This window comes from Sorex araneus, chromosome 7, assembly GCF_027595985.1.
Source record: "Sorex araneus isolate mSorAra2 chromosome 7, mSorAra2.pri, whole genome shotgun sequence".
NCBI classification, from domain to species: Eukaryota; Metazoa; Chordata; class Mammalia; order Eulipotyphla; family Soricidae; genus Sorex; species Sorex araneus.
The window spans coordinates 9,796,740-9,823,592 of NC_073308.1; the positions used below are offsets into that span (position 1 = coordinate 9,796,740).

Sequence of the window (26,853 nt, forward strand, 5' to 3'; positions counted from 1 at the left end):
TGCTCCCAGCCCAGCACATTCTTGGCTGAAACTAGAAAAGTGCCTGTTTCCGTTCCACGGCTGTCCCTGCCAGCTCCCGGGTCTCCGGAGGGCTCTTGGGCACCGCAGAGGCCCCGACCTACACCTGGGGCACAGCTTTCCGGATAAGCCCTGCTTCCCCGTGCAGAGACCGGGAGTGCGGCGGGGCGGCGGGGGACCGCAGCGGCCTGTCAGAGCGGGCAGAGGGATTCCGGCTTTCAGACAAGACGTGTGTTCACGGAGGAGCCGGCGCATGTTCTGGGGCAGGGTCCTTGACTTCCCCACTTCTTACCTCTGGCCTTTGGGGTACCAGAGCTGTGCACGAGGACAGGGGTTCACGGGCGGGCGTGGGTCTGCCTGTGCTGGACTGGCATGGTTGGTGTGGGTGTGCCCTTCCACTTGGAGGGTGCGGGAGAGTCGGCCCGAGGGAGGCGGGGCACGGGGCCCTTCCCGGGGAGAGAGCAGTGCCCGTGGGGGGTGCAGCCCTCCGGCTCGGGAGACAGACCCCAGTGGTTCGCTGCCCTCTTCTTTCAGCCGAGACACTTGTATGACCTTTTCTTCCAGGGCCACCAGGTTCCTCTGCTCTTGAATGAAAAGTAATGTCTGTTCATATGATTTCTGTTGTTTGGATGTAATTTGTGCACAATAGAAAATTTCTATGAATTCCCCTTACAATATCTAATTAGCATATTAGAAATTGGTTAAGATGGAACTATTTTTAAATGTCAAAGTGTTTTCTTTAAATTATTTTTATTATTTGGAAGCTTGGTAATAATAAATAATCCTTATAGAAAATTTGAAAAATAATCAAAGATAGATAAAAAAGAAAAATTATATATGAATCCTGTATTAAAAAATTGTATGCTTAGTAGCATACATGATTATTTTAACTGAAGCTGTGTGCTTAAAGAGCTCAGCTCTTTGGCCAACTAGAATTCTATCTTTTTAATAAACCTTTTTAAATTCAATTTTATTTTTTTTACTAAGACACCATTATTTACAAAGTCATTCGTAGTTCATTTTCAGACATACCGTGTTCCACAGTGTCCCCAAGTTCCCTTCCCCCCAGCCTGCCTCTCTGACAGGCACAGTTTAGGTTGTGAGTTAATACTAATCGGGTCTTGATGTCAGGGAGTGAGTCTCTCCCGTCTCCAGCGCTACTGCTGCCTGGGCCCCGGGACAACTCTCCGCTCTGGGCCTGTTTGCATCCGGCCGCCCCAATGGGCTCCACACTCGGCTGCCACAGGAGCAGCTTGTCTTACGGGGCAGAGCGCAGTGCAGATCTCTCAACGTGGGGGGCGGGGGTACAGGAGAAGCAGACACTTGAGGGCAGAATATATTTATTTTTTATAAATATTTTAATGTTACTGAAGTAACGCGGGCACCGTGCTGGTAATGCTTCTCTGGCAGGCAGCACTGAAGGCTTTCTCACCTCCGGTCCAGTCCAGGACCAGGCTAGAGCTCCGGCTTTGGGCCTCCCAGATGGGAGGCAGGAATGTCTCTGGGAATGGGGTGGCTTCCAAACACAGAAATGAATTAGTATCTTTGAAATATGTTTGTTTTGTTTTGGGGGCCACAGCCAGCAGGGCTCAGGGGTCGCTCCTCGCTGTGCTCAGGCTGTGCTGATGTGGTGCTGGGCTGTGAACTCAGCCAGCTGCAAGACACACTGCACGGTCTCGCCACGCCTGAAATATGTCTCGTTTTTGATTTTTGTTTTTGGGCCACGCCTGGCTGTACTCAGGGCTTACTCCTGAGTACACAGGAATCATTGTGGTGCCGGGGATCGAACCCAAGTGCCTTACCCGCTGTACTATCTCTTGTCCCTAGAGTGTGTTTCTTAACACCCTCTTTAGAATGTCCTTCCTCCATAGAATATGACTTACAATTCGTTCCGTAACTTATACATGGAAGCCTTCTTGTGAGGACTGTGTCAGACATGTTAAAGGGGCTTATTAACAACCCCTGTAGAGGCATTCAGCAAAACACAGTTTCTATGCTGGCTTTCATGGTTATTCTCTTTAAATAAAGTTTAAATAAAGTTGGTATTTGTGACATAGCCAGGATTCTTAAATATTCTAGAGAAATCTCTCCTTTAATGCCATGAACTGCACAGCACTGACCCAGGCCTGACTGACCAGGGCTGGGCCTGAGAGCTGAGTCAGCAGTCAGAATTCTAGGCAGGCAGTCCACTTGTTTGGGCACTCTGTGGCAAGAGTCCTTGGCTGCTACCCATTATCCCTTTTCCTCCCTTCTCCCCCTTTCCTTTCTTGCTTCTGGGGCCACAGTTGGTGATACTCGGGGCTTACTCCAGGCTGCTCACTCAGAGATCCTTCCTGTGGGGCTTGTCGGGCTGGCAGGTTGGAAGGAGGGTTAGCTCCAACTCTCCCTAACGTGTACTGCTGTGTTCAATCATGGTTTTGGGGTAAGATGAGAGCAAGACAGTTCTGGATTCCCGTTGGAAAGAGGATTGAGGTGGTAGAAAGAGCAGCTTTCCTCTTGGATGTGGTAAACCTGTGTTGGTTGTGGCTTTAAGGCTGGGTGTGGGTTTAATTGGTATTTGGTGGGGATGGGAAAAGTATCACCCAGAGTCTTCTGCTGTTGGCTCCTTTGTTTGTTTTGATTTGGTACCTTAGGGGTGAGCAGGTTTTTCCTGGTAATTCTTTTGTGATTCTGGGATCTGTGGGGTGCAGTAGGGAGACTAAGGAACTCATAGAGCTCCTACTCAAGTGCACAGTCCCTGGCCGCTCCATCCCCCTTCCACGGCTCAGTCTCTTGGGCATGGTTGGTTCTGTCCAAGGTTGACGTTGTAAGAGAAAGAGGAGGAAGGAGTAGAGCTTCTCTATCATGGTTTGAACACCAGTTCCCCCACTAAGTATAATCAGTGTTGCTAATTTGGTAAACATTTACTGTGCTCATTCAGAGGTGGGCAGTGTACCAGGTTCTATCTGCAGGGAGTTACTTAGCTTGCTGGTGAAGGAATCCATAGAAATAAGAAGACAGTCTCTGTGTAAAAATAAAAAGAAAAAGAAAGGGCGCGCAGGCGGCGAGGCAGGCGAAGGAAGGAAGAAGGCCAAACTGGTTGCTCGATCGGTTTATTTCATGTCCATCTCCATTCTCCTCTGATTCTCCTCCTGCTTCTTTCTCCCCCATCCTACTTCATTCTCTCTCTCTCTGCCTCTCTCCCGGCTCTCGGTCTCTCTCTCGATCAGTGGATCTGGCCCCCGTGGATCTGGCTCCGTGGATCTGGCCCTGTGGATCTCGCCGTGGATCTGGCCCCCAACCCACTCTTCCAGCCTAGTTAAATCTCCACCGCATGAGGGGGTTGGGGCATACACATAGGTGTGGTCAGCAATAGGGTAAGGTTCTTTTCCCTCAGGGGATGCTTCTCCTAGGACTTAATTCTCTTTCAGCAGGAGGATCCACCCAAGGGCAGAGTCCCATGAATGTGTTTCTCTTCTCCTCAGCCAGCAAACATATAAGAATTCATAATATTAATTATTTTGTATGGACACAATAAGAGATGCATTAAAGCTTATAGAATTGCTCTCCTGGGGCCATCTCAATCTCAGACTACAGTGCTCAGGCCAGATCAGTCTTTCCTATCCCTAGCAGGGTCCCAGTCTCATAATTACTATTGGATCATGACAGCATTTGTCTATGATCAAGCTCTTAACTTATAGTTAAGAATTAGGCACTTTGGCCAGGCCCATCTCGATGCCAGGGTAGCACATAACTCACCGCTTGCCCTGGATCCTTCCCGTCCCACGTCGGGGACCCTACTTTGGGGTGCTAGGAACTGAGGGCAACTGAGGCTTAAGTGGAGAAAGCAGATGCCCAGGAGGGAATATCGAGGCCAATTAAGTCTTAAGTTATAAAAACATAATATTGTCTTCTTGTGTCTATACAAAAAAGACATAGCTTTAAAGTAAATTATTCAAAAGGCATAAAGAGGAGAGAAAGGCAATGTTATAATATTCAGTGTCCTAGGAAGTTCTGACCTTACCAATTAACAGAGTTTGATTAAGGGAAGAGCAGATAAACTGGTAGAATTGGTTACAGATAAACAAAAGAATGGGAGTGACTCGGGAGCACTTTGATGGGTGTGACTGATAAACCTAAGCTCCTAGTGGCAAGGGGGAAAGGACAAACCAATGATATCCAACAAGTCTCAAAAGTACAACAGATAAATAAGAATAATGAGGAAGAGACATTTAGAAGGCATTTTATAATCAGATTCTTCTGTAGAAAGTGGGGTCTGAGTTTGGGAATATGACCTCTTTCTTAGAGCAGGTAGGATTGAGGTAGGGCATGGGAAGTTTTATAATAAAAATGTATAAAAATGAAAAAGGGTCTGGCAGGTAAGGTACACTTGCCTTTTATGCATTAGCCTAATTGATCCCCAGCACTATGTATGTTCTCCTGAATATTACTCACAGTCATTCCTGAGCTCAGAGCCAGAAGTAGCCTCTTGAGCACTGCTGAGTATGGCCCTAAAACAAGAAAGAAAGAAAGAAAGAAAGAAAGAAAGAAAGAAAGAAAGAAAGAAAGAAAGAGAGAGAGAGAGAGAGAGAGAGAGAGAGAAAGAAAGAAAGAAAGAAAGAAAGAAAGAAAGAAAGAAAGAAAGAAAGAAAGAAAGAAAGAAAGAAAGAAAGAAAATCTTTTGCCATTTTACCAGACCATCAAGGTTTGCTGAGAGAAGAGACAGTAAGACAGACGCTTTTTGAAGACACTTGGTGCCTTTTGTCGCCCTTTTTGGGGTGGTTGAGTGTGGAGCCCACATGGTGACAGGCTCTCTGGATAAGACCATTTTCTTCCTGAGCTATAGACTCCTTGAAGAAGTGGCATCTTCCTCTGTCCCCATCTCAGCTCTGCCCCTTCTAGGAGGGCTTCCAGCTTCTGTCTTCATGGGGAGATGCCATCCCAGTGGGGCTGCTGTCTCTGTCCCTGGACTAAGGGGCAGGCTGTAGGGCACATAGAGCCGCCCTGAGGGTGGGGGCTTGTGTGCAGAGAAGGGCCCTTGAGGGTATGGAATTGGAGTTTGAATCCAGGCCTCTAGTGTGCAAGGCAAGTGTTCTGCAAGATTATTTTTGGAAAGAAGAAAAAGTGTAGTAAAATCAAATTTAATTGAGTCTGTTTGAGGAGAGATTCTTGCTTACTTCTAGATTGTTTGTTTCCTTTCTTCCTTCCACTGAAATAAAAATAATTTCTTGAATTCCTATGGTACAAAGGTCATTCTGAGAAAGAGAACAGTTAGTTCTGTTTGTGTCCCCGACGATCTCCAGCAATTGAGCCTCTTGTAGGGGAATCGCTTGTCATTGAAACGTAGGATACTATAAATTATAAGATCAATTAGTATGTAAGTTGTTATACTTGGAGTCATGTTAATACTTTCAAAGTTTTCCTTAAAGTTCAGCCAAATACCAACTCCTACAGGATGTGCAGTAGTTCTAGGGTTCGTGTTCCTGAGGGTTGAACTCTCTTTCCTGGACTGCACTTGGCACTTGGGTGATGAGTAGTAGAGGCTTTGAGCCTTGGGCATACACCGAGCACCATCTGAAGCTGATAGCATGTGAGTGGCCAGTGCCTTCCTGTCTGAACCATGGGCTGAGAAAAAACACAGTGAGTGGGGAAGCAGGAACTGAAACGAGCCTCTTTGCCACCTTTTCCAGCTGGTAGATATATGGAGAAACAGAAACAGTGACAGAACATGGCAAAGGCAGCAGTGGTGTAAACAGCTGACTAAACTAGAGTCTTCTGGTTGACCACCACCACAGGACTGGTGACTAGGTCAGGGTCACTCGAGCTTCTCAGATGCTATGAACAGACCCCACTCTCAAGCCTCCTTGTTCTTCTGGCACCTGACCTCATCCTGAGAATCACTGCTCTCCCAAGCCCACAGGGAAGATGGACACTGTGGTTTCCTCAGCTCATACTGCAAGCCTGTTTGTGTTTAAGCCTTGTTATTCACATTATTTTAAACGTCATACTGGGAACTTTAGACAAAGAGGTGGTGATGGGGCTGTCAGGAGGGCTTTGGCACACATAGGCGATGTGTGTCAAGCCCATGACTTCAGTCCTGCCTGAACACTTCTAAGGCAGAACTTTCTCCTTGGGGAGTCCCTCACAGGGGATCAGAATTGCCTCCGCCATTGGGCAACACTGGGGTTTGTAGGTAAAGCTTACAGCCACTGACCCTCTTAGTGTTTTCATGTCCTGCTCAGTTGTCTCCTTTATATTGCAGTTTATAGAGAAGTTACGTTTCCCTCCAAATCATTTGCTCCATTTGCCAAAAATCATGTTTTTCCTCCAAAGTTCATATGATGAGGTTCATGTCCTTGCATTTCAGTGTGACTGGAAACTTGAATAGGGTCTTTAGAGAAGTGGTTCAGGTGAAGTGAGGCCACAGCCTGGGCTCTCCTGCGATACCCCTGATGTCCTTGCATGAAAGGGATCAGGATCCCTATCCAGATGCACCAAAGAATGACTGTGTGAGGTCACATAGAGAGAGGCTGGCTGTCTGCACAGCAGGCAGCAAGGGCCTGGGAGAAACCAGCCCTGTGGACACAGTTGCCAGGAATTTCCATCCCAGGATTGTGGGCTACTAAGTTTCTCCTGTATAAGCTGCCAGTCTGGTCACAGGTACTTGTTGGTAATACACCCAGGTGAACCTTGGGGTCATAAGTCAGTCTCAGAGGACTGATCATGTCTGATTCCACCCATCATGGGTGCAGGAAGAGTCATGTCCAGAGAGAGAGGGGAAAAGTGGAGTGGTGTGTGTCGGGGAGCCTGGGAGTAGAGGGTTGTTCGTGGGGGCTTTTCAGTCTTGCAAGATGACAGATTCTGAAGTTGGGGAGTGACTGCACGGCGGTGGGAGTGCTTGATGCTGCAGTGTATCTCATGTTCTGAAATGTTGCCACAGTTTTCTAAAGAGGACAAGGTAAGAGCTGCAGGCCTCAGGTTCTGTTTGGCGAGCCTCACTCTGTCCAGCTTTCTCAGCTCTGAATAGGTCTTTCTTCTCCTTGGGCTCTGGGGATACAGGCTCCTTGGGAAATGTAGTCTTGGGAAGTTCTTTTTAAATTCTTATGGGAAAAAGTTTATTTTGGGCTGAGAACTCTCCCCAGAACTCCTTTGTATAAGAGTCTCCTCCTTTATTGGTTGCTAAGGGGGCTTTGTGCATCTTAAGTGTTGAAACTGCTTTGGAAACACTGCGAAGAAAAAACCCTGTTTCCACTGTTTCTCCATCAGGATTCTCTACACACCAGCAGCTGAAGGGGAATCTGTTTTCCTTCCAGCATATTTGAGTCTAAACCCTGAATGTTAATTGGACATTTTCAAAGAGGAGGAAAACAGAACCTGATAATAAGGAGCTGTGTTTAGTTCTCTGTGTGCCGGCGGGCGATGGGATGCTGCAGACCAGTGAGCTGTCCTGCAGGGTGTGATTGCGTTAGGGTTAGAGCATCGCAGACCCTCTCCTGACCGTTAGGCAGGAGCCCTGACACCGCATGCGGTATGATGAGAACTTACGAAAGCTCTATAGAGAGACAGTTCATCCCTGGGAGAACCTTCCTGGTCCTTACTGAGAACTGTGGCCAGGTATCATAGAGCACGTTTATTTGATGTGATTCTAACCTAATGATTTACTGGGGAAAAAAAAAAAAAGCTCAAGCCTGGGAAAGTTACTTCTCTCAGGAACTGGTGGTAGGGTCATCTGCAACTTTTGTCTTTTGTTGGCTGACAAATTGGATTTTCATCAAAAAAACTTACCTAATATGATATTCTTTCTCAGTCTTTCAGGATTCTTTACTAGTTAATTTTTATTTATTTTATTTTATTTTTTTGCTTTCGTTTGGGTCACGCCCCGAAATGCACAAGGGTCACTTCTGGCTCTGCACTCAGGAATTACCCCTGGGGTGCTCAGGGGATCCTATAGGATGCTGGAAATCGAACCTGAGTCGGCCATGTACAAGGCAAATGCCCTACCCACTGTGCTATCACTCCAGCCCCTACTAATTAATTTTTAGATCTGGCTACCTGCCCATATTTCTTTCCCTTTTAGAAAAAAAGATTGGTTAATGGCTAATTGTTTGTGGACAAATAACAGAAGACTTACGAGACAAGGGCACCCTTAAAATAATCTTAATGCTAATGAAGTCCCCATACCAAGTGTTTTTCGTTTTCTCTTTTTTATTTATTTTTCTCCTCTTCTCCATTCCCCTCCTCCTCTTCCTCCCCCTCCTCCTCCTTGTCTTCCTCCCTTTCTCTTCTACCCCTCCACTTTCTTTACCTCTTTCTTCTCCTCCTCCTCCTCCTCTTCCTCCTTCTCCTTTTCCTTCATCTCCTCATCCTTCTTCTATTTTTTAGACCACACCCAACTCTACTCAGGGCTTAAGCTTTACATCTGGCTTTGTGCTCAGGGACCACTCTTGGTGTTGCTTGGGAGACCATGTGTTCTGCCTGGGATCAAACCTCCAGTACTTCTGTTTCTTAAAATGTTACTTTAAAATGTAGGGTGAAGTAGGCCCTACAAGTTATTGAATAGAAGCTGAGAAGGTATGTGCTGTTTTCTGACTTAAGTCGAAAGAAACCAGATTTTTTTTTAAAGAAAGAGAGCTCTATTATCACTCTTAGTGCCTCTAATCATCACTGTAAAGAATGTAATAGCAGAAAAAAAGACAAAAAAATAATCAAAGTTTTATTTTGTAAAATTCTCACATAGTGGCACAGGAACTTCCTAGTTAACTATTTATGCCCTGGGTTTGTCTAGGATGGAAGAAGATAAGTAGATCAGTAGATATGAAGGATAGTTATTGATAGGTATTGGTAAATAAATAATTAATAGAAGACAGGTGACAGGTTTCAGATAGATCCATGACATAGATATTGTCACTCCTAACACTTTTGTGAATATATTTTCAAGGGACTCAAAATGGGGACTGACTTTTTATGTCCTTAAGTAACAAAGCTCAAGCCTTTTCACATAGGCAGGAGAGTATAATCTTGACTTCAACTAAATTTATATTGGTTTTTATTAAAGGTTATATATAATGTTTAAGGGGAAATTTGTAATTACTAATACGGGTATGTAACTCAGTGATTCTGAGTCTTTACAAGGTATTTGATTCGGGGGAAGGTAGGGGTCTCTGACTGAGCTAGAGGCCCTGTGCTCTGACCGAGGGGCAGTGCCCTCTGCCAGTGCTGGCAATCCCAGAGCTGCACAACTGCATCTGGACAGTGTGGTGCTGGGTAGCACTGGGCTGGCCATGTATTAGAATGTGCCTTATCCTTGGACAATTTCTCTGGAGCCTTTAGAAGGTTTTGAAGGGGCTAGGGAGATAGTACAGCAAGCAGGGCATTTGCCTTGCATGTGGCTGACCCAGATTTGATCCCCAGCATCACATGTGGTACCCCCAGCACCACCAGGAGTAATTTCTGAGTGCAGAGTCAGAAGTAACCCCTGAGCATCATCAGGTGTGGCTCCCGATACAGTAAGCAAAACACGAAAGTTTTCAGAAACTAGAACTAGGAAGACAGGGAAATTTGATTTTAAGAAGTGTTCCATGCCTTGACCCTTGTTTGGTCAGCCACAGTTCCCTCCCTGAGTCAGGTTTCATGTTCCTCACCTGAGCTGCCCTGTAGTCCCCTGGGGCCAGCTGCTCTCCAGGGCAGAGCCGGCTGACCCTGGGGAGCAGCCTGGCTTCTTCCTGTTAACTTAGATGTGAACAGTGCACCTCAGAGGGCAAGTTTCCCAGCTCCCACAGGACCTTCTCTCAGCAGCTTCAATGAGAACAAACAGCGATTTTTCTGGGGAAGAGCCTGTGACCCACTTTCACCCTGGTCTGGGTGGAGGAAGGAAAGGAACGGGAGGCTGGGAGAGGCAGCCTCTGGGAGAGAGGCTCCCTGGATGTCGGCAGGAAGGGGAGCAGCAGGTGCAAAGGAACCAGAGCCCAGGGCGGCATCAGCACACAGCGTGTCGGTTGGGGCGGGCCCAGGCTCCGGCACACACAGGAGCTAAAAGCATTGCTCACGCAGTCCCCACGGCCAGCATTTCCTCCGCACCATGTGGTGGCTGCCCGGCCTGAGCGCTCAGCCCACTCAGGGCCCCAAGGACTTTGTTCAGGACAGGGGAGGCGTGTGCTTGCAGAGAGCACACCTGCGGCTGCTAGCGTCCCTTCCCGACTGGCGGTCTCCCCAGCCAGAGCTGCAGCAAGGAGTCAGGCCTGGCGCCCACAGCACAGACCCTCGGCCCCTGACAGTCCTCGGAAGTGTCGCCTCTGTGTCACATTGCAGCTGGAAGGAAGGTGTGCGAGAGCAGCAGTGGCAGCGTATCCTGGTTTGGGACCTGAGATGAGGTGTGGGTACTGTACGGCCGACGCCCGAGTCTCGCTCCTCATGCACTCCAGTTATGTTGTTTGTTTCCGATTAGGGGCTACGCCCAGCAGTGCCCAGGGCTCCCTCCTGACTCTGTGCTCAGGGATCTGTGCTGCTTCAGCCGCGTGCACGACAAGCAAGCACCCCCCCTGCTCTGCCGCCTCTCGGGCTCCTAGAGTTCTGTGTTCTTGAGCTGATATTCCCAGCAGCTCCCCAGCCCTGTGGGGCCCCTGTCCTTCGAGGGCATCAGCCCCTGCCCCTCACCAGTCTGGCTCCTGGCAGGTGGACCACAGAGGCCTACAGTGAGCCCCTCTTCAGCGGGGTTTGTCTCTGAGTGCTGCAGGCCCAGGGCTGGGAGCTGAGCTGCTCACCTTGGGAGCCTCCTCCCAGGACTCAGGGGCAGCTCCGGCCAGGCCGCGTGCCCCAGGGTTCGCGTGAGCTGTGTTCTGGACTGCACACTGTGATCCTGGACACAGCGAGCTGTGGCTTTCCTGAGGCCTGTTCTTTGGTGGGAATTTCAGGCACCACAGCAGCAGAGCAGGATTCTGAGACCCTGCCACCCCGGGGGCGCAGGGAACGTGCAGCGCCTCTGGCTGCGTGGGGCCGCTGAGAGCAGTAGCATCAGGCGCTCAGCTGAGCCAGTGTTGTTGCTGTGCCTGATACTCTCAGTCTCTCGACTGAGGGTTCAATAACCCCAGAGCAGCAGCCACTTTAGACTCCCGGTCAAGGCCCTACTGCCCATTGGCTTGTGTCCCAGGACCCCGCCTTGGCCCTGCCCTCGTCCCTCACAGCCCAGTGTGGAGCTGTATTTCTACACTGTGCTTTGAGCTTTGTCCTTTTGCCTCCTGCCCTCGCAGGAGTGCTGGAGTCGACCTCGCCTGGCCTTCCTCCAAGGGCTCTCGAAGCTCACAGCTGGCCTTCCGTGCCTCGGCTGGGTGCTGCTGTGGCTCCCAGAGGGGCTAGCCTCCTTGCGGGCCGGGATGCTCTCACTGGTGTCTTTCCTGCTGTCTCAAAGAACCTGGACTCTCAGTTGGAGTAGATAATTGACGCTCAACAAAATGCATCCTAAGTGAGAGGTAAACAATGTCAGTGAGGTTGTGATTTCATTACCAAGAAGTGACATACCAGGGCGGACCATACGTACAGGTGTGTCTGCCCCACAGCCAGGAGGGCTGAATAGGCCTTGCATGGGCTTGCATTTGCTTCATTCATCCAGCAGACACTGTTTATTTATTTTTTAATGATTGAATCATTGTGTGTGATACAGTGTTCCATCAGCCACCCTTCTACCTGTGCCTGGGTTTTGCTGCCGTCCCCCTGCCTGCCTTCATGACTGGCCCTTGGTCCTTTTTCCCCAGTGGTTACGGCACTGGCCTAGGGAGGAGCATGCGTCTCAGCGCTGTCCACCACGGTGACAGTTGCCTTCGCCACTATCATCTTCCCTTGCCCGTGCTGACCTCCCCCCATGCTTCTCACTGTTTCTGTCACCTTCAGCACAAGGACAAAAGAAATGCCAGACCTGAGGGTGGGCAGCTAGGCCTGCTCTGGGGGTGTGCAGGGGTGCGGCAGCGGGAGCCTGCACAGAGCTGTGCTCCTCTGCTGAGCGCTGCCCCTGAGCCAGCCTGTCCTATCTACAGTCAGGCGGGCGGTGCCGCCAGGGTGGCATGGACAAGTAGAACATTGGCAGTGGCTTCTCCGGAGAGAGAAGTTTGCTTTGTGTTTAAAACCTTAGCAAGCCATATGCCCCAAAGTAGAGAGAGAGTATGGGGAATATTGTCTGCCTTGGAGGCAGGGGGAGGGTGGGAGAGGGGAAGTGTACCCGGGATATGGGTGGTGGGGAATGTGCACTGGTGGAGGGATGGGTGTTTGATCATTGTGAGATTGTAACCCAAACATGAAAGCTTTAACTATCTCACGGTGATTCAATAAAATTAACAACAACAACAACAACAAGAACTTAGCACTGAAATTGACTCTGCCCTCACACCTAATTGGGCAGGGAGTTACTTTTAGTTTTGTCTTTGATTATTATTTTGCTTTGTTTTTTGTTTGTTTTGATTTTGGGGTCTTAACCTGACTCTGCTCAGGTCTCACTCCTCGATGTGTGTTCAGGGGACCATCGTAGTGTCAGGGATCAAACCCTGGTCAGCTGCTTGCAAGGCAGGTGCCTTACCTGCTGTACTATTTCTCTGCCACGTGTCTTTGATATTTATGAATAAAAATATAAGTATTTGATTATTATAAATAAAACTTTTTAATGACTATAGTTAAAATTTTTTCTATTTAGTTTTTATGTATTCAGAAATTTATAACTTGATTTCTTTTGCAATCAGTTTTAATCAGTAAATATAATCAAATAATAAACTTTTATTGTGTACCCTAAATTATAGATAGTTGATAGGTAGATGGTTATGTGGATGGATAGGTAGTTTTATAGATGAACAGGTGGGCACATACACCTGCACACAGGTCTATATACATATCCACATATGCAATACAAACATGTACATATACAACATAAATATACACACAGATATATTACATACATGCACATGTGTATACACATATATATGCACACAGATACACACCTATACAAGTACAAGCTTACAGGCTCTAGAAGGTACCCAAAGGTAAAGTCTTATTTCTCTTAGGCCAAAGGTTTGCGTTCAGCCCCGGCTGATCCCTCTGGGACGCATGTTTAGGGAGCTCACCGTGACCCAAAGAGCTCCCAAGGGTCCTTCTAGGAAGCAGCTTGAGAGAGCAACTCCAGTTGTTTTTAGGTTCCCATCTCAATGCCACTCCAGTTCCTTATCTTGTTTCTCTGCTTCAGATCTGTTCTACTTCTGGTTCTGTGCCTCTGGCTTAGGAGAAAGATGGGAAAATTTTTACGTTTGATGTGTCAGTCATTCTCTGCATCCCCTTCTTTTTCTCTGAGAACTTGAATCAAGGCCTAATGCCTGGGTGGCTCTGAATCCCAGATTCTAACCCCTTCTACCTACCACTGGACTCTGCTACTCTGCTGTGGGCCCCTGTAAGGGTCAGAGGCTGTGGGAGAAGCTGTAGGATGTGCCTCATGCCACTCCCTTCCTGTGACTGATAACTTAGTGACATGGAATTTTTCTGTTATTCTTATCAGTCCTCCAAAACTTTATAGGAGGAAGCCACATGTCTAGTTCTTAAAGCTTACTTTGTTTTGTTTGTTTTTGTTTGGGAACCACACCAGGGCCACAGTCAGGAACCACTCCTCAGTTCTCTGGGACCATGTGGAACAGGGGATCAGACTACGCTCAGCCACGTGTAGGCAAAGCCTTAACCCCTACACTCCCTCTCTGTGCCCTCAGAGCTTAATTTTCTGTTTGTTTGGTTTTGATTTTGTTAAAGGGAGCAGGTTTTAACCCTCAGAAATGACAGAGATGTTGTACCGTAGACCAAACCTGAATTTTATCAGGAAAGTCCATGAGCTAGCTCTGTGGCTTGGCCTCAGACCAAAGCAGTTCTTCATGGGGCTTGTTTCTCCTTCCAGTGTGATGGGGTGGGGTGCACTTTGCACCTCCAAGGATGAAGGCTTCCTGGCAGGACTATTTTGCATGAGCTGGAGAACTAGGCTATGCGGAACATTGCAGGACATCACATAGCCTAGAGGGAGCTCAGGAGATGACTTGGGACAAAGTATTTCCCTCATTAGTTGTCACCTGACAAGGGATACTCTGCTCAAAGCCACAAACAAGACTGACCTTAGGTGTCCTGGGATCTAGAAAAGTGCGACAGCAGCAGTTCAGTGTTGGTAGGACTGGGCCCCACTGGACAGCGGGAGACTCTTAGGAGAGTTGGCACTTTTCTCACCTAAAGGCTGCAGCCCTGGCTTTTGTCACTGAGATGCCTCTGCTCTTGTTTTCTTCTCCAGAACGACGAGGCCATCCCGAGAGTCTCAGCCACACTGTGGGGATGTCAGAGAGCCCCGTGGGACCAAACCCCGTCACGCTTCGGGCTGACCTGCCGCCGGTGCCCTCCTTCCAGCGGACCTTTGCATCGTCCTGCACCATCGCCAACAGTGGCCCTGGCCAGTGCAGGGACAGGTAGGAGTGGGCTCCTGAGAGCTGAGGGCGGGGGGCAGGGAGGGTCCTGCTTCAGATGGCCCTGGACTGCCCTGCGAATGCAAAGGAACATCTTCAAACACTACTGGAGCGATGGTGCAATGGGCAGGGCATTTGCCTTGCAGGTGGCCGACCCGAGCACCTCATGTGGTCCCTGAAGTCTGTCCTTGAGCACAGAGCCAGGAGTAAGCACAGAGCACTGCCAGGTGTGGCCCCAAATCAAAACTGCATAAAGTTCCTGACAGTGCTCCCTCAATGCTTGCAGGCCCCCGTATTCCTGTGCTCTTAATTGGGTGAGAGTGAAGTCTTGGGTTGGCCAGTCGAGGACAGGACATCCACGGAAGTGATGCTTGAGCTGACACTAAGGAAGGTGCTGGGGAATCATGGGCTTTGTTTCCTGAGTCACAGCTGCCAGGCACGAAAGGGGTCCTGCCCTGGGCTGGAGATCAGGAGTGAGTGGCAGGGCAGGGCTGTTTGGGAAAGCACGGTGTATGGCCAAGCCTAAGGCCCTGTCAGAGACATGTGAAACATCTTCCTTGGTTTTGGGTCCATGGATACACAGGCATAACAGACACATGCACATACTCGCATATACATGCACACATATACACACACCCATATACACATACACACATGCACACACGTGCATACGCTTACGCGCATGCACACACACACACACACACACACACACACACTCTCCACATACCCTGTAGATGCAGCTGCTCCTGACTGGGGGACCAGAGGGAATAGCAGCATTTCCAGCGCACAGGGTTGTAGTGGGGTACACTGCGGGCATGGTTAGAAGTGTGGTCCTGGAGAGTGGAAGGATGGAAGGACCTTTGCCAGGTTAGAGCAAGGAGGGAGAGAACGGTAGGTAGGGGGCTGCAGGAACCGAATCCTGTGCAGGGGGCTGGGCTCTGCGCTCCAGCTTCACGTGCTGGGCTCCATCATCACAGCACAGCTGATGCTGAGTATTCCCTCGGCTGGGTGTTGTCTTACGGCTGATTTGTCTCTCACACAGCTCTTCCTCAGCTGAGCACCCATGGGTGGAGAACACCCCCACGGCCACACTCACCCTGCCGGGAGCCAGCCGGCCTGCAGGAGGCCCCCTTGGTGCTGGCGAATTCCCCGGCCCTGGCAAGGATGGCCCCGGACACCCCCACTTCCCACCTGCAGAGCTCGTGGCCTCTTTCCACAGCCAGGAGTTGCCCTTGGTGGAGCTTCCGGAAGTGCTGGTCACTCCGAGTGGCCAGACCTCCCTGCCCTTTGGCACTGCTCCCCTGGGAAGTGCTCTACCCTCCCTGGAGGACCCAGCAGCTCTGCTGACCAAGTCTCACGAAGCGTCCCAGCCCCCCAGGCCCTCGAGGCCCGTCATGCCGGCCGCTGACAGTGGCTTCCTGTCCCACGACTTTCTCATGCTGGTGCCTGGACACAGTGGCCAGCACAGTTCCGTTGTACAGGGCCAGGGGCTGACTCTGCCTGGGCAGCCTCCTCTCCCTGAGAAGAAGCGGGCCTCAGAGGGAGAGCGCTCCCTCGGCTCCATCTCCCCCTCCTCCAGTGGCTTCTCCAGTCCCCACAGTGGCAGCACCATGAGCATCCCGTTCCCAAACATTCTTCCGGACTTTTCCAAGCCTGCAGAGGCAGCAGCACCTTCTCCAGGTAGGTGGTGGGCATGAGCCACAGTGCTCACTTGTGCAGAAGGGTCTTTGGGACTTACCCAGTGGCCCTGGTGAGGGCTTCCATGTGTGCAGGGAAACCCTGAGCCAACAAGGGGTAGACTTTCACCTTGTGAGTCCAAAGCCAAGTACAGGCCTAGAGCTGGTGCTGGTGGATCTCGTCCCTGCATGCATTCATGTCAGATTTATCCAAAGGCAGAAAATGCAGGTATCTGCAAGAGCTGTATCTTCTTTGCACTCAGAATCATTGGTATTTGAAATTAACTTAAAAAAAGGTAAATTCACTCAAAATTCAATTATGAAAGATCTCAGATGTGTAGAAATGTACAGACAAGAAACTGGTGCCTATTCCGTAGCTCCATGCTTCCTGTATTTGCTCCTCTCTATGCGTATCACCAAGGCATGTCGCAGAATCCCCGAGCACATTCTGCTCTCCCCCTGCTGTGCTCTGGTCTGCCACTGCCTAGAACCAGCAATTCTGTGCTTCTCGCAACATTCCTCTCACGTGGGGTGGATCTCGGCAACCTTTGCTCCTTAGGAGCTAGCTGTGAGTCTACAAGCCAGGTACAGTGTGCAGTTAAAGTTTTTAAATTCTTTCTTGCAGATAATTCAGGTGACAAGCATCTGTCTGTGAATTTTGTCCAAGATACATCCAAATTCTGGTACAAAGCAGATATCTCCCGAGAACAAGGTAAGGGAATGGGGGTGTCAGAGCCTCCTCACTGCCTCGAAGGCTTAGAAAAAGGTTTCTACCCTGTGACATGTCTCTGGGGGGATGCTGGGTTCCTCAAAGGTCAGCTGCAGCTGTGTCCTGGCAAATAGCTGGTTGCAGCTGTGATTGGTGATCAGTGAGAGGTGGGAGCTGTGGGCTTGCCGGCATGCAGTGAGATTTCTGGAGGAGTTCATTAGCCAAGGCTGCCACATTGCCAGCCAGACGGCAGATGGTGATGAGGAGACGGCCCCAGTCTCCATCTAGCCTGGAGGTCCCAGAACCAAGGCTCGGGAGAAGGGACGATGTGCTCGACGGGGCAGGCAGGATTTCTGAGTGTTCCTGGGCTCTAGCTCTTCTTCTGTGGCAGAATCCACTGGGTCTTTGTGAGAAATTGAGGTCTCCCCCTCCCCCCAGGACAGACTGTCCTCAGCAGAGATGGATGCAGAAGTGCAGGCCATTCTCTGAAGCAGCCGTCAGGGGCTTGACAGTGCTGCTCAGGGAAGTAGGCAGCAGGTGGCCAGTACCCAGCACGCCTGGTGCTGCTCTAAGAAAGGAATGAATCGAGAACTGGCCACGGTCAGCATGCAGCTGGCTGCTCCGATGCCTTCTTAGCTTAGCTTTGGAAAGAAAATCATCCAGTGCTGTCCCTTCTCAGAAGTGCAACTGACTGGCAGGAAAACACTGTCCAACTTCCTCACTGAGATGCATTGTCGATAGTAAAAATGGCAAGAATGTACACTTCTTCCAGGGGCTCAGTGAGCGTATTGTCTTCTTGGAGAGGGTGGGGAAGGGAGCCCTCAGCGCTGACTGGGCTCTGATCCTGCCTTTGTAGCTGTGGTGCTCCCCATGTGAAGGGCCCCAGGGCCGCCACATGCTACTTCCCACTCTTCCTGCCTCAGGCCCCTCGATGGCTAGCTCATCCCACCACACAGGCTCTGAGTGAGGAGCTACAGAGTGACCCTCCAGTTCTGCTGGTGTGGCTTTGAGATTAGGGGGCTGGACAGGCTCTGGAGGACTGAGCCACCTCTGGCTTCTGACACAGGCTGACTGTTGGGGATGCGGTGACAGAGCTGGCGCCAGGGCCGAGGGCCGGTGGGCTACACAGCAGGAGAAACTCTGATTGTCCTTTGCCTTGTCTCAGCCACATGTTTGAGACCATTTATTGGGATGGCCCATCTCAGATGAACTAAGATGTGTGCCACTGTTGGTTTTTCGGTTGGAATCTACAAGCACACCTGCCATCATCTGGGTACTTCATGCCACACATCTTCCTGTGTGAGAATGTGCTCATGGGTTTGGTTTTGTTCCTCATTTCTGGGAAAAGCTACAGTGACATTTCAGGGATGGGCAAAAAGGAATGTCATCCATAGAACCTTCATTAGAGCATAATTGCTCCCATGTCACTGTAGCAAGATTACTTTGAGGTTTTTTTTTTTTTTTCTGGGATTGACATAAAAATACCTCAGATGGAAAAAGAGGTCACAAAGTCAAATCAAAATGAAACCACTTTGTCCCAGCTGCAGTCTCCAAGGGTCTGCTTCCCTTGCTGCCCCAGAAGGCATCTGTGTGAGAGAGAAGGAGAGATCGGGCTATCCCCTTCAGAGGGGCCCATGGGGCTAGGGCCACCTAGAGTCCAGCTCATCTGTTTCAGAAATAAAGGAATGCCTCCAGTTCCACTGGTGATGGCCCCCTGACATTGGGGACTGGGTTTTGGCGGCTTGCTGGGTCTTCGCTCTCATGGCCGCGTGACTCAAGAGTCTGCAGCCCGTGACGCTGAGACGCTTTTACCACAGTTAATCTGTCATGACTGAAAATAGAACCAAGGCTCTGGACTGGCAGACAGCTTGGGGTACAGTGAGGTCCTGACTCCATCTCATGCTGCATGGCTCCCAAGAACTAGCAGGGCGGCCCTGGCGGTGCCTGCACACTGCGGGCCGCAGCACCGTGGGCGCGGCTCCTCGTCAGCCCTGTGAGCTAGGAACAGCTGAAGGACTTTGAGGAGCAGAGCCGGGAGATCCCTGTGTCGGGCGAATCTGCGGGCTGCAGGTGGGGAGCTGACACCTAGGCCAGAGTCTAGCCTCTCCCACAGGGCTGCGAGAACCCACCCCCCTCCCTCTTCCTGTGTGTGCTCTGGGGCTTTGTCTCGTGGCCTGGTCCTACAGAGGAGAGCGGGAAGGGCCCCTGAGCAGCAGACAGGAGAAGCCAGTGGTCTTATCCCAGGGTCTGGAGATCAGGGCTGGGACTGGACGTGTGAAGACTGCGGGGTTCACTGCTGGGGCAGAGCCCTGGCCTTACCCTCTCTGCCTGCCTGCCTGTCTCTGTCTCTGTCTCTGTCTCTCTCTCTCTCTCTCTCCCTTCATCTACCCACTTAACTGAAAGGTGGCATTTCCATGACTATAAACTTGATTTTTTTTCTTTTTGGGTCACACCCAGCAATGCTCAGGGGTTACTCCTGGCTTTGCACTCAGGAATTACTCCTGGCAGTGCTTGGGGGACCTTATGGGATGCTGGGGATCGAACCCGGGTCGGCCGCGTGCAAGGCAAATGCCCTACCCGCTGTGCTATCGCTCCAGCCCCAACTTGCATTTTTTTATAGTTGAAATTCCTACTTTTTTAAAAAAAAAAAAACTCTGTAAATGGTAAAAGTCTCTAGACTTTTGAGATCTGTTTCTGGTCCTAGAGAAAGTTCTGGTCTGTTGAAAGCATCTAGCTTGGACTTTTACTCTGACCCCCTTATTTCATGTTATGAACTATTTATTGTCTAAAGCCAGTAGGATTGGCACCTTCACTTCTGTCCAGTGGGGGCTGGTCACAAATGGTGAGACATAAAAATACACAAGGACACATACACACAGACTGTCAAAATTTTAGGGACAGCTGGGCAGCCCCGAGTGAGCCCACAGCCTGCCCACTTACTCAGTACTATTTTTCCCCACCTGGCTCCAGCACAAGGTATGAAGTTGACAGAGACATTACGGACAGTTATTGAGCAAACCCAGACTCAGTGGGCCCATTTGGAGCAGAGCCTGGGTGCTGATCAGCAGGCACCTTCAAGTATAGAGTAAAGTCACAACTGCTTGCGGTTTGTTGCCCTTGTTTTCAGTTCTTCTCTGAGTACATTTTTTCTCCTTGTTTTTGTATTCCAAGACTTAAGCTGCATTGCCCAGGTACTGTTGCAACTCTGGGGATATAGTTAGGGGGTGATTTCCGACAGTCTCCCAAGGCCTGGCATAGAGATAGTGTGACCGGGGGGGTGCTAAGAAACATAGAGAAGGAAATTATATTTTAGGGGATTCTTTTAAGGATTTTTATTTCATTTATGTTTGGGGTCACATCATTCTGTGATCTGGGGTTACTCCTGGCTCTGAACTCAGAGATCACTCCTAGCAGTGCTTGGCGGACCATGTGGGGTGCCAAAGATCGAATCCAGGTTGGCTGTGTGCAAGGCGAGCATCCTAGCCAGTGTCCTATCCCTCTGACCTCACCTAGTTGGGGGCCACTGTGCCCAGCTCAGCTCAGTCATCAGCTCTGACCTGACAGGAGAGGTTGCTAGCCACTGGATAGAGCAGCTGCATCTTTGCCATCCCTGTGGCAAATCTTGGTATTTGTATTAAATATTCAGTAACTCTGGGTGGATGGGAGGTGTTTTTTTGATAAAGTGTGTTTGGTGATTTCTTTCACTTTCTCCTGCTGAAGGGACATAATCTAGAACCTCTTAAGAAACTGCAAACTTCCATGTGAGGACATGACCCCCTAGGCCACAGCAGGGCCGGCAGAGAAGCTGGCATGGATGGCTCCTGGGCCTTCGTGTCATTGTTTGGGTTCCACAGGGCTCGTGGTGAAGGCAGAGCTGGCTAAAGAGACTGGTGTCTCTCAGATCTGAAGGAGGGCCTTCATGCCCTTCCCCTTCCACACCCGGACCCCTCCCTCAGGCCCTCCCAACCCCCCTTCTGCCACAGTGCCCACATGGAAGGATTCTACTGATCCAAACTGCTCATCCAGCTGTGCTGGACCCTGGCTGGCTCCTTCTTAGCCATTTGCAAAAAGAGAAAGGGAGTCTCATGACATTTTCCTCAGTAAGGTCCTGCATCTTGCAAATACTCAACACACCCATCCTCCCCTTCTTCTAGCCATCGCCATGCTGAAGGACAAGGAACCTGGCTCCTTCATCGTCAGGGACAGCCACTCCTTTCGAGGTGCCTACGGCCTGGCTATGAAGGTGGCCACTCCACCCCCGTCAGTCCTGCAACTGAACAAGAAAGGTAGGCATCAGTCTTGGTCTGCTGGCCTGTTGGGCTACGCTCTGTGAGTGCCAGTGTGCTCTCAGGTGACTTAGCACTGTACCACTTCTACTCTTCTTCTTGGTATTTTTTCAGGCATACTTCACTAAGGCCTGTCCTGGTTCAAGAAAGAATGTTAATTATTTGGAATTTTTATTTTATTGGTTTAATTAACCCATCTACTGATAGTAATCAGGTTTCCTCCAAGGCCCTTGACAGCAGCCTTCCTTGCTTCCACTGGCATCTACCCCTCATAGGTCCCGTGTAGGTCCCGTGTTTTCTCAGTGCCTCTCCAGTGGTGCGAACAGTCTTCATATTTTCTTGTAGACAGGCCATCCTTTGTACACTTCTTGCACCTCTACCCAGCACTTCAGAAGATTAACAGTGATCCTGGGGATCAGGGCTGAGGCTCAAGCTGAAGCACACATGTGTGAGCCTGGGATCAGTCCTGGCACTAGGGTACACCCTCCACACCACTGCTGTCACCTCCACAATAATGTGTACATTATCAAAAAGGCGAGTGAGCCTTGAATCACTGGATGATTGCTTGTCAAAGGAGTGGAGAGTGTCTTCTCCTCCTATGCCACCAGACTGCAGAATATCCACCAAATTATCTATAGATATAGACCAGTTACCTACCAGTTACCTACTTACTGACTCTTAACACTTTTTATCATGCAACATAGCTACACACAGCCCATTTGCTCTGCTGACATGAACAGCTCAGCATGGCTAGTAAGCAGACGTGTGTTGGCCACTGCCCCTTTCTGGAAAATCCCTTCATGCTTTTTCTTTTGGTATCGGAACCCACCTCCACTGTTTATTTTATCCCAAAGATCCCAGAGTTACCTTAATGGGAATAAAAAAGAAAAATCATGAGTTCATGCTGACGCCACCAGTTTCAACATGATATCTCCATGTCTTAACCAATTTAACCATTAGTCATTAGCTGCTATTAGTCAGTGTGCCAACATATCATAGATATCATATGTAATTGCTCAATATTTATTTTGTATCAATTAAAATAAATATTGGTTAAATTGTGCGGAAACAGGTTTTTTTTATTCTTTATTTTAGGGTACAGAGTTCTGTAAAACTGATTTTTAGTTTTTCTGTCAAAATAGCTAATTTGGGGCTGGAGCGATAGCACAGTGGGTAAGGCATTTACCTTGAATGCGGCCAACCTGGGTTCGATCCCCAGTATCCCATATGGTCCCCCGCACCCCACCCCCACCCCCGAGCACGTCCAGGAGTAATTCCTGAGTGCATGAGCCAGGAGTAACCCCTATGCATTGCTGGGTGTGACAAAAAAAAAAAAAAACCTCATCTGGGGGCCAGAGCGATAGCACAGCGGGGAGGGCGTTTGCCTTGCATGCGGCCGACCCGGGTTCGATCCCCGGCATCCCATATGGTCCCCCAAGCACCGCCAGGACTAATTCCTGAGTGCAAAGCCAGGAGTAACCCCTGAGCATCGCTGGGTGTGACCCAAAAAGCAAAAAAAAAAAAAAAAATAGCTAATTTCTGGATATTTCTCAAAGTATTTAAAGCATTCTGTTTATTATAATAAACAGAATAATGAGTGTAAATGTGTGTTAACTTACCCACCTAAATGTACAGATTTATCTATTTTTAAACAACAGAGGTAGAATGCAAAATTGGTAAACGGTATCTTTTTTAAAAAGTTACTAGTTTTAATTGTATATAATGTTAAGTGTTACTTTCTGGTGATAGTTCTGTTTCACTCACCCTAAGATATAAGAAAAACAAATTATTTTTTTAAGGCTAAGGGCTGTAGATTCCTCAGATTAAAACACTACTTTATACCATTTGTTTCATTTATAAATACAGTTCTTATAAATACTAATATTTACATATTCACTAATTTAATAAAAATTAGGGTTAAAAATTGCACCAATGTATTGGCAAAAATACTACTATTTTATTTAAAAGTGCTCAGGTAAATGAGTGCTCAAGGCCACGTGCCACACATTTGGACGAGCCTCACCATGAAGGAACCGGCAGAGGAACCCAGATGTACGAGACCCAGGGCCGAGATCTCCAAGGCTACTCGGATCGGGACTGGGCCTCTTCCACCCAGATCCCCCATTTTCCAGTAGCTAGGCAGTCACATCCAGAACCTGCCCCCAGCACCGTGTAATCCCATCAATGGCCAACATCCAGAGACTCTAAAACCAGGCTTCTGGCCACACAACATCTGATAGCCTAGTTTTCCCTCTTGGAGAACCTGGCAAGCTACCAAGAGTTTACTGCCCTCACGGGGGAGAGCCTGTCAAGCTCCCCGTGGCATATTCATATGCCAAATACAGTAACAGTGAAGGGTCTCATTCCCCTGACCCTGAAGAGCCTCCAGTGTGGCATTGTTGGGAAGGACGAGTAAAGAGAGGCTGCTAAAATCTCAGGGCTAGGATGAATGGAGACGTTACTGAGACCACTCAAGAAAATCGATGATCAACAGAATGACAGTGAGGTGCAGCCACCCCGCCTTCTCCAGATGGAGTCCCGGTGACACTGAGCTTCTACTAACATGGCTCTGGTATGTGGGACTGGGACCATTTGTCCAAACCGAGTGGGGACACTGGAACTGGGAGGCTCCATCCCAGCCTCCAGCACGCCCTTGCCCCCGGAAGTCACGCCCTCAACCCGCCCCTCGCACCATCTTGCCGCAACATCCAGCAGTGAAGAATCCAGGCCGTTGGACACTGTAGGCCGGAGAATGCTCCAGACCCCTGACTGGACCAACAACACTGGGGTGCCAGATGGAGAAGGTGCAGCATCCCCGCCTTCTCCAATAGAGTCCCGGCAATACTGAGCTTCTACTAACACGGATCCGGTATGTGGGACTGGGACTATTTCTCCAGTCAATAGACCTTTCCTGATATACAAAAGGCCTCTCAGAAATGGCTCTCCCACCCCTGAATGGCCATGATCCCAGAGGCATAGAAACCAATCTCGGAACACAGTGGCTGCTGGCAGATATACTCTGGACTGTGAACTAAGCTACGGCCCCCGTGCAGCCCCGGGAGAGAAAGGGTTTTTGTCCCTTGGTCTTTTCCCCTTTGCAGCAGCATGGCGACTGCCACCTTTCAGAGTCAATTGGACAGAGAGGTAGGAGCTTGCAGTGATGGGCCGCACGGGAATCTCGCGATATGGGGGGCAGGACCGGCGCTGCTCCCCACCCAAATGAGAACCCCAAGTGGCCCCCCACGAATAGCTCCTCTACTCCTGAACAGCCATGATTCCAGAGGCACAGCAACCAATCTTGGAATGCAGCGACTGCTGGCAGAAATACCTCTGAGCTTAATTACTAAAATACCAGAATCCCAAAGCTGAGCAGCCACTTTCACGACCGTGCAACATCATGTGCTCTTTGTTATCAACAATAGAAAACATATGATCTAATGATACCATTTCAACAGGTCTGATTGCTGGGGGGGAACTCCAAATAATAATAGTGGATTTCTGTTGAAAATAGAATGTAATCAAAGTAAAGAGAGAGTAAAGTGAAAATCATCTGCCACACAGGTGGGGGTGGGTGGGTTAGGGGGTATGCTGGGGTTCTTGGTGGTGGAACATGTGCACTGGTGAAGGGATGGGTGTTTGAACATTGTATGACTGAGACTTGATCCTGAAAGCCCTGTAACTGTTCTCACAGTGAATCAATTAGAGAGAGAGAGAGAGAGAGAGAGAAACAACAGAGTGACAGTGACAGGTCATTGTACTTGTACCCTGCTTTTGGTACAAGTTCTTACACAACTATAAGAACTGAATATTTGTTACACTGCTTCATTATTCACTTTACACAGATAGAAATCATCAACTCTTAAAGCTATTCTTTTTCTCCAATAGATGCTCTCTTCCAAAATCTGATTGTTTTAAAACATTACCACTTTTCAATTTGCTTTTTGTTTTTACTGTTGAATTCTGTCTGTAAGAAAGGCTAATATGGAACCAAACTCTTGTAAGTGATGTAAATAGATAGGTAGATGAAGTTTTTCAATATGCTCTACTACCTCAGTTTACTTGAATACTATATTATAGATTGTTATTTAGCGACCTTAGGATACTTTTAATGCTAGAAGTGAAGTTGGTTTCTGCTTTCATGAAATATTTTTATTATAATTGATTGATTACCTTTTTTATTTTTAAAATGTTATTATTATTATTATTATTATTATATTTTTGCTTTTTGGGTCACACCTGACGGTGCACAGGGGTTACTCCTGGCTCTGCACTCAGGAATTACTCCTGGTGGTGCTCAGGGGACCATATGGGATGCTGGGAATCAATCCCATGTTGGCTGTGTGCAAGGCAAACACCCTACCCACTGTACTATTGCTCCAGGCCCAGATTGGTTACCTTTATAAGTAAAACCGCCAACTTGTTCTGTTACTATATTTACTGCATAGTACATCTATTCTTGCTACTTAAATTTAAATAATTTAGATTTCTGTGATTTTTAAGGGGCTGGAGTGATAGCGGAGCGGGTAGGGCATTTGCCTTGCACACAGCTGACCTGGGTTCAATTCCTCCGCCCCTCTCGGAGAGCCTGGTAATCTACTGAGAGTATCTCACTCGCACGGCAGACCTTGGCAAGCTACCCTGGTGTATTCGATATGCCAAAAACAGTAACAAGGAGTCTCACAATGGAGACAATACTAGTGCCCACTTGAGCTAATCAATGAGCAATGGGATGACAGTGATGCAGTGATACAGTGGTTTGTAAAGTATTTGACCTTGAATTTATAGCATTGGTTAACATTTTGCCTTGATTATTAAGTATCTGAGAAATCTCCAACTAGACAAGGAAGAAATGTTTGTTTTATTTTATTTTTTTATTTTTTAAAATTTTATTGAATCACCATGAGATAGTTACAAGCTTTCATGTTTGGGTTACAATCTCACAATGATCAAACACCCATCCCTCCACCAGTGCACATTCCCCACCACCAATATCCCGGGTATACCCCTCGTTCCCACCCTCCCCCTGCCTCTAAGGCAGATAATATTCCCCATACTCTCTCTCTACTTTTGGGCATTGTAGCTTGCAACACAGACACTGAGAGTTCATCATGTTTGGTCCATTATCTACTTTCGGCATGCATCTCCCATTCCAACTGGTTCCTCCAGCCATCATTTTCTTAGTGATCCCTTCTCTATTCCATCTGCCTTCTCCCCTCTGCTCATGAAGCAGGCTTCCAGCTATGGGGCAATCCCCCTGAAGAAATGTGTGTTTTAATGGAATGTAAGGAACTGAAATTGATATGCCGCCTAAGAGAGTTCTTTAGTTCAATTTTCTTAACCCATTCACCGGTGGCAAAAAATTTTTTCCATTTGAAATTTACAGATCAGTCTCTTTGGCAGAATTTATAGTATAGGACAGTTTTTAGTAGGCTGTTGTACATTATTTTTCATTGTGGCTCAGAATGATTCAATTGTCTTTTTCTGTTTTGTTTTGATTTTTGTAAGTAATCATCAAATTACCCCTATTTGAAATTATAACTCCTAACCATATTTGAAGGGTTCAGACAGTAGGCAACAAATCATAGAGGGAAATATATATATATATATATATATAATATATGTAATATATACGTATGTAATATATATATATATATATATAACACATATGTTATATTATATGCGTGACTGGGAACATCTGTAAAGGTGATTAAAGGCCACCCCAA

At 48.5% G+C, this 26,853-nt stretch overlaps 1 protein-coding gene across 1 annotated transcript in view; it reads left to right on the plus strand.

The window, feature by feature from the left end:
- Nucleotides 1–26,853, plus strand: part of TNS3 (tensin 3) — a 269,039-nt gene that overhangs the window by 217,208 nt on the left and 24,978 nt on the right. The window contains exons 20-23 of the mRNA XM_055144430.1: nucleotides 14,291–14,462; nucleotides 15,502–16,139; nucleotides 16,761–16,847; nucleotides 20,999–21,130. Coding sequence (XP_055000405.1) covers nucleotides 14,291–14,462; nucleotides 15,502–16,139; nucleotides 16,761–16,847; nucleotides 20,999–21,130 — 1,029 coding nt within the window. The remainder of the gene's footprint in view (nucleotides 1–14,290; nucleotides 14,463–15,501; nucleotides 16,140–16,760; nucleotides 16,848–20,998; nucleotides 21,131–26,853) is intronic.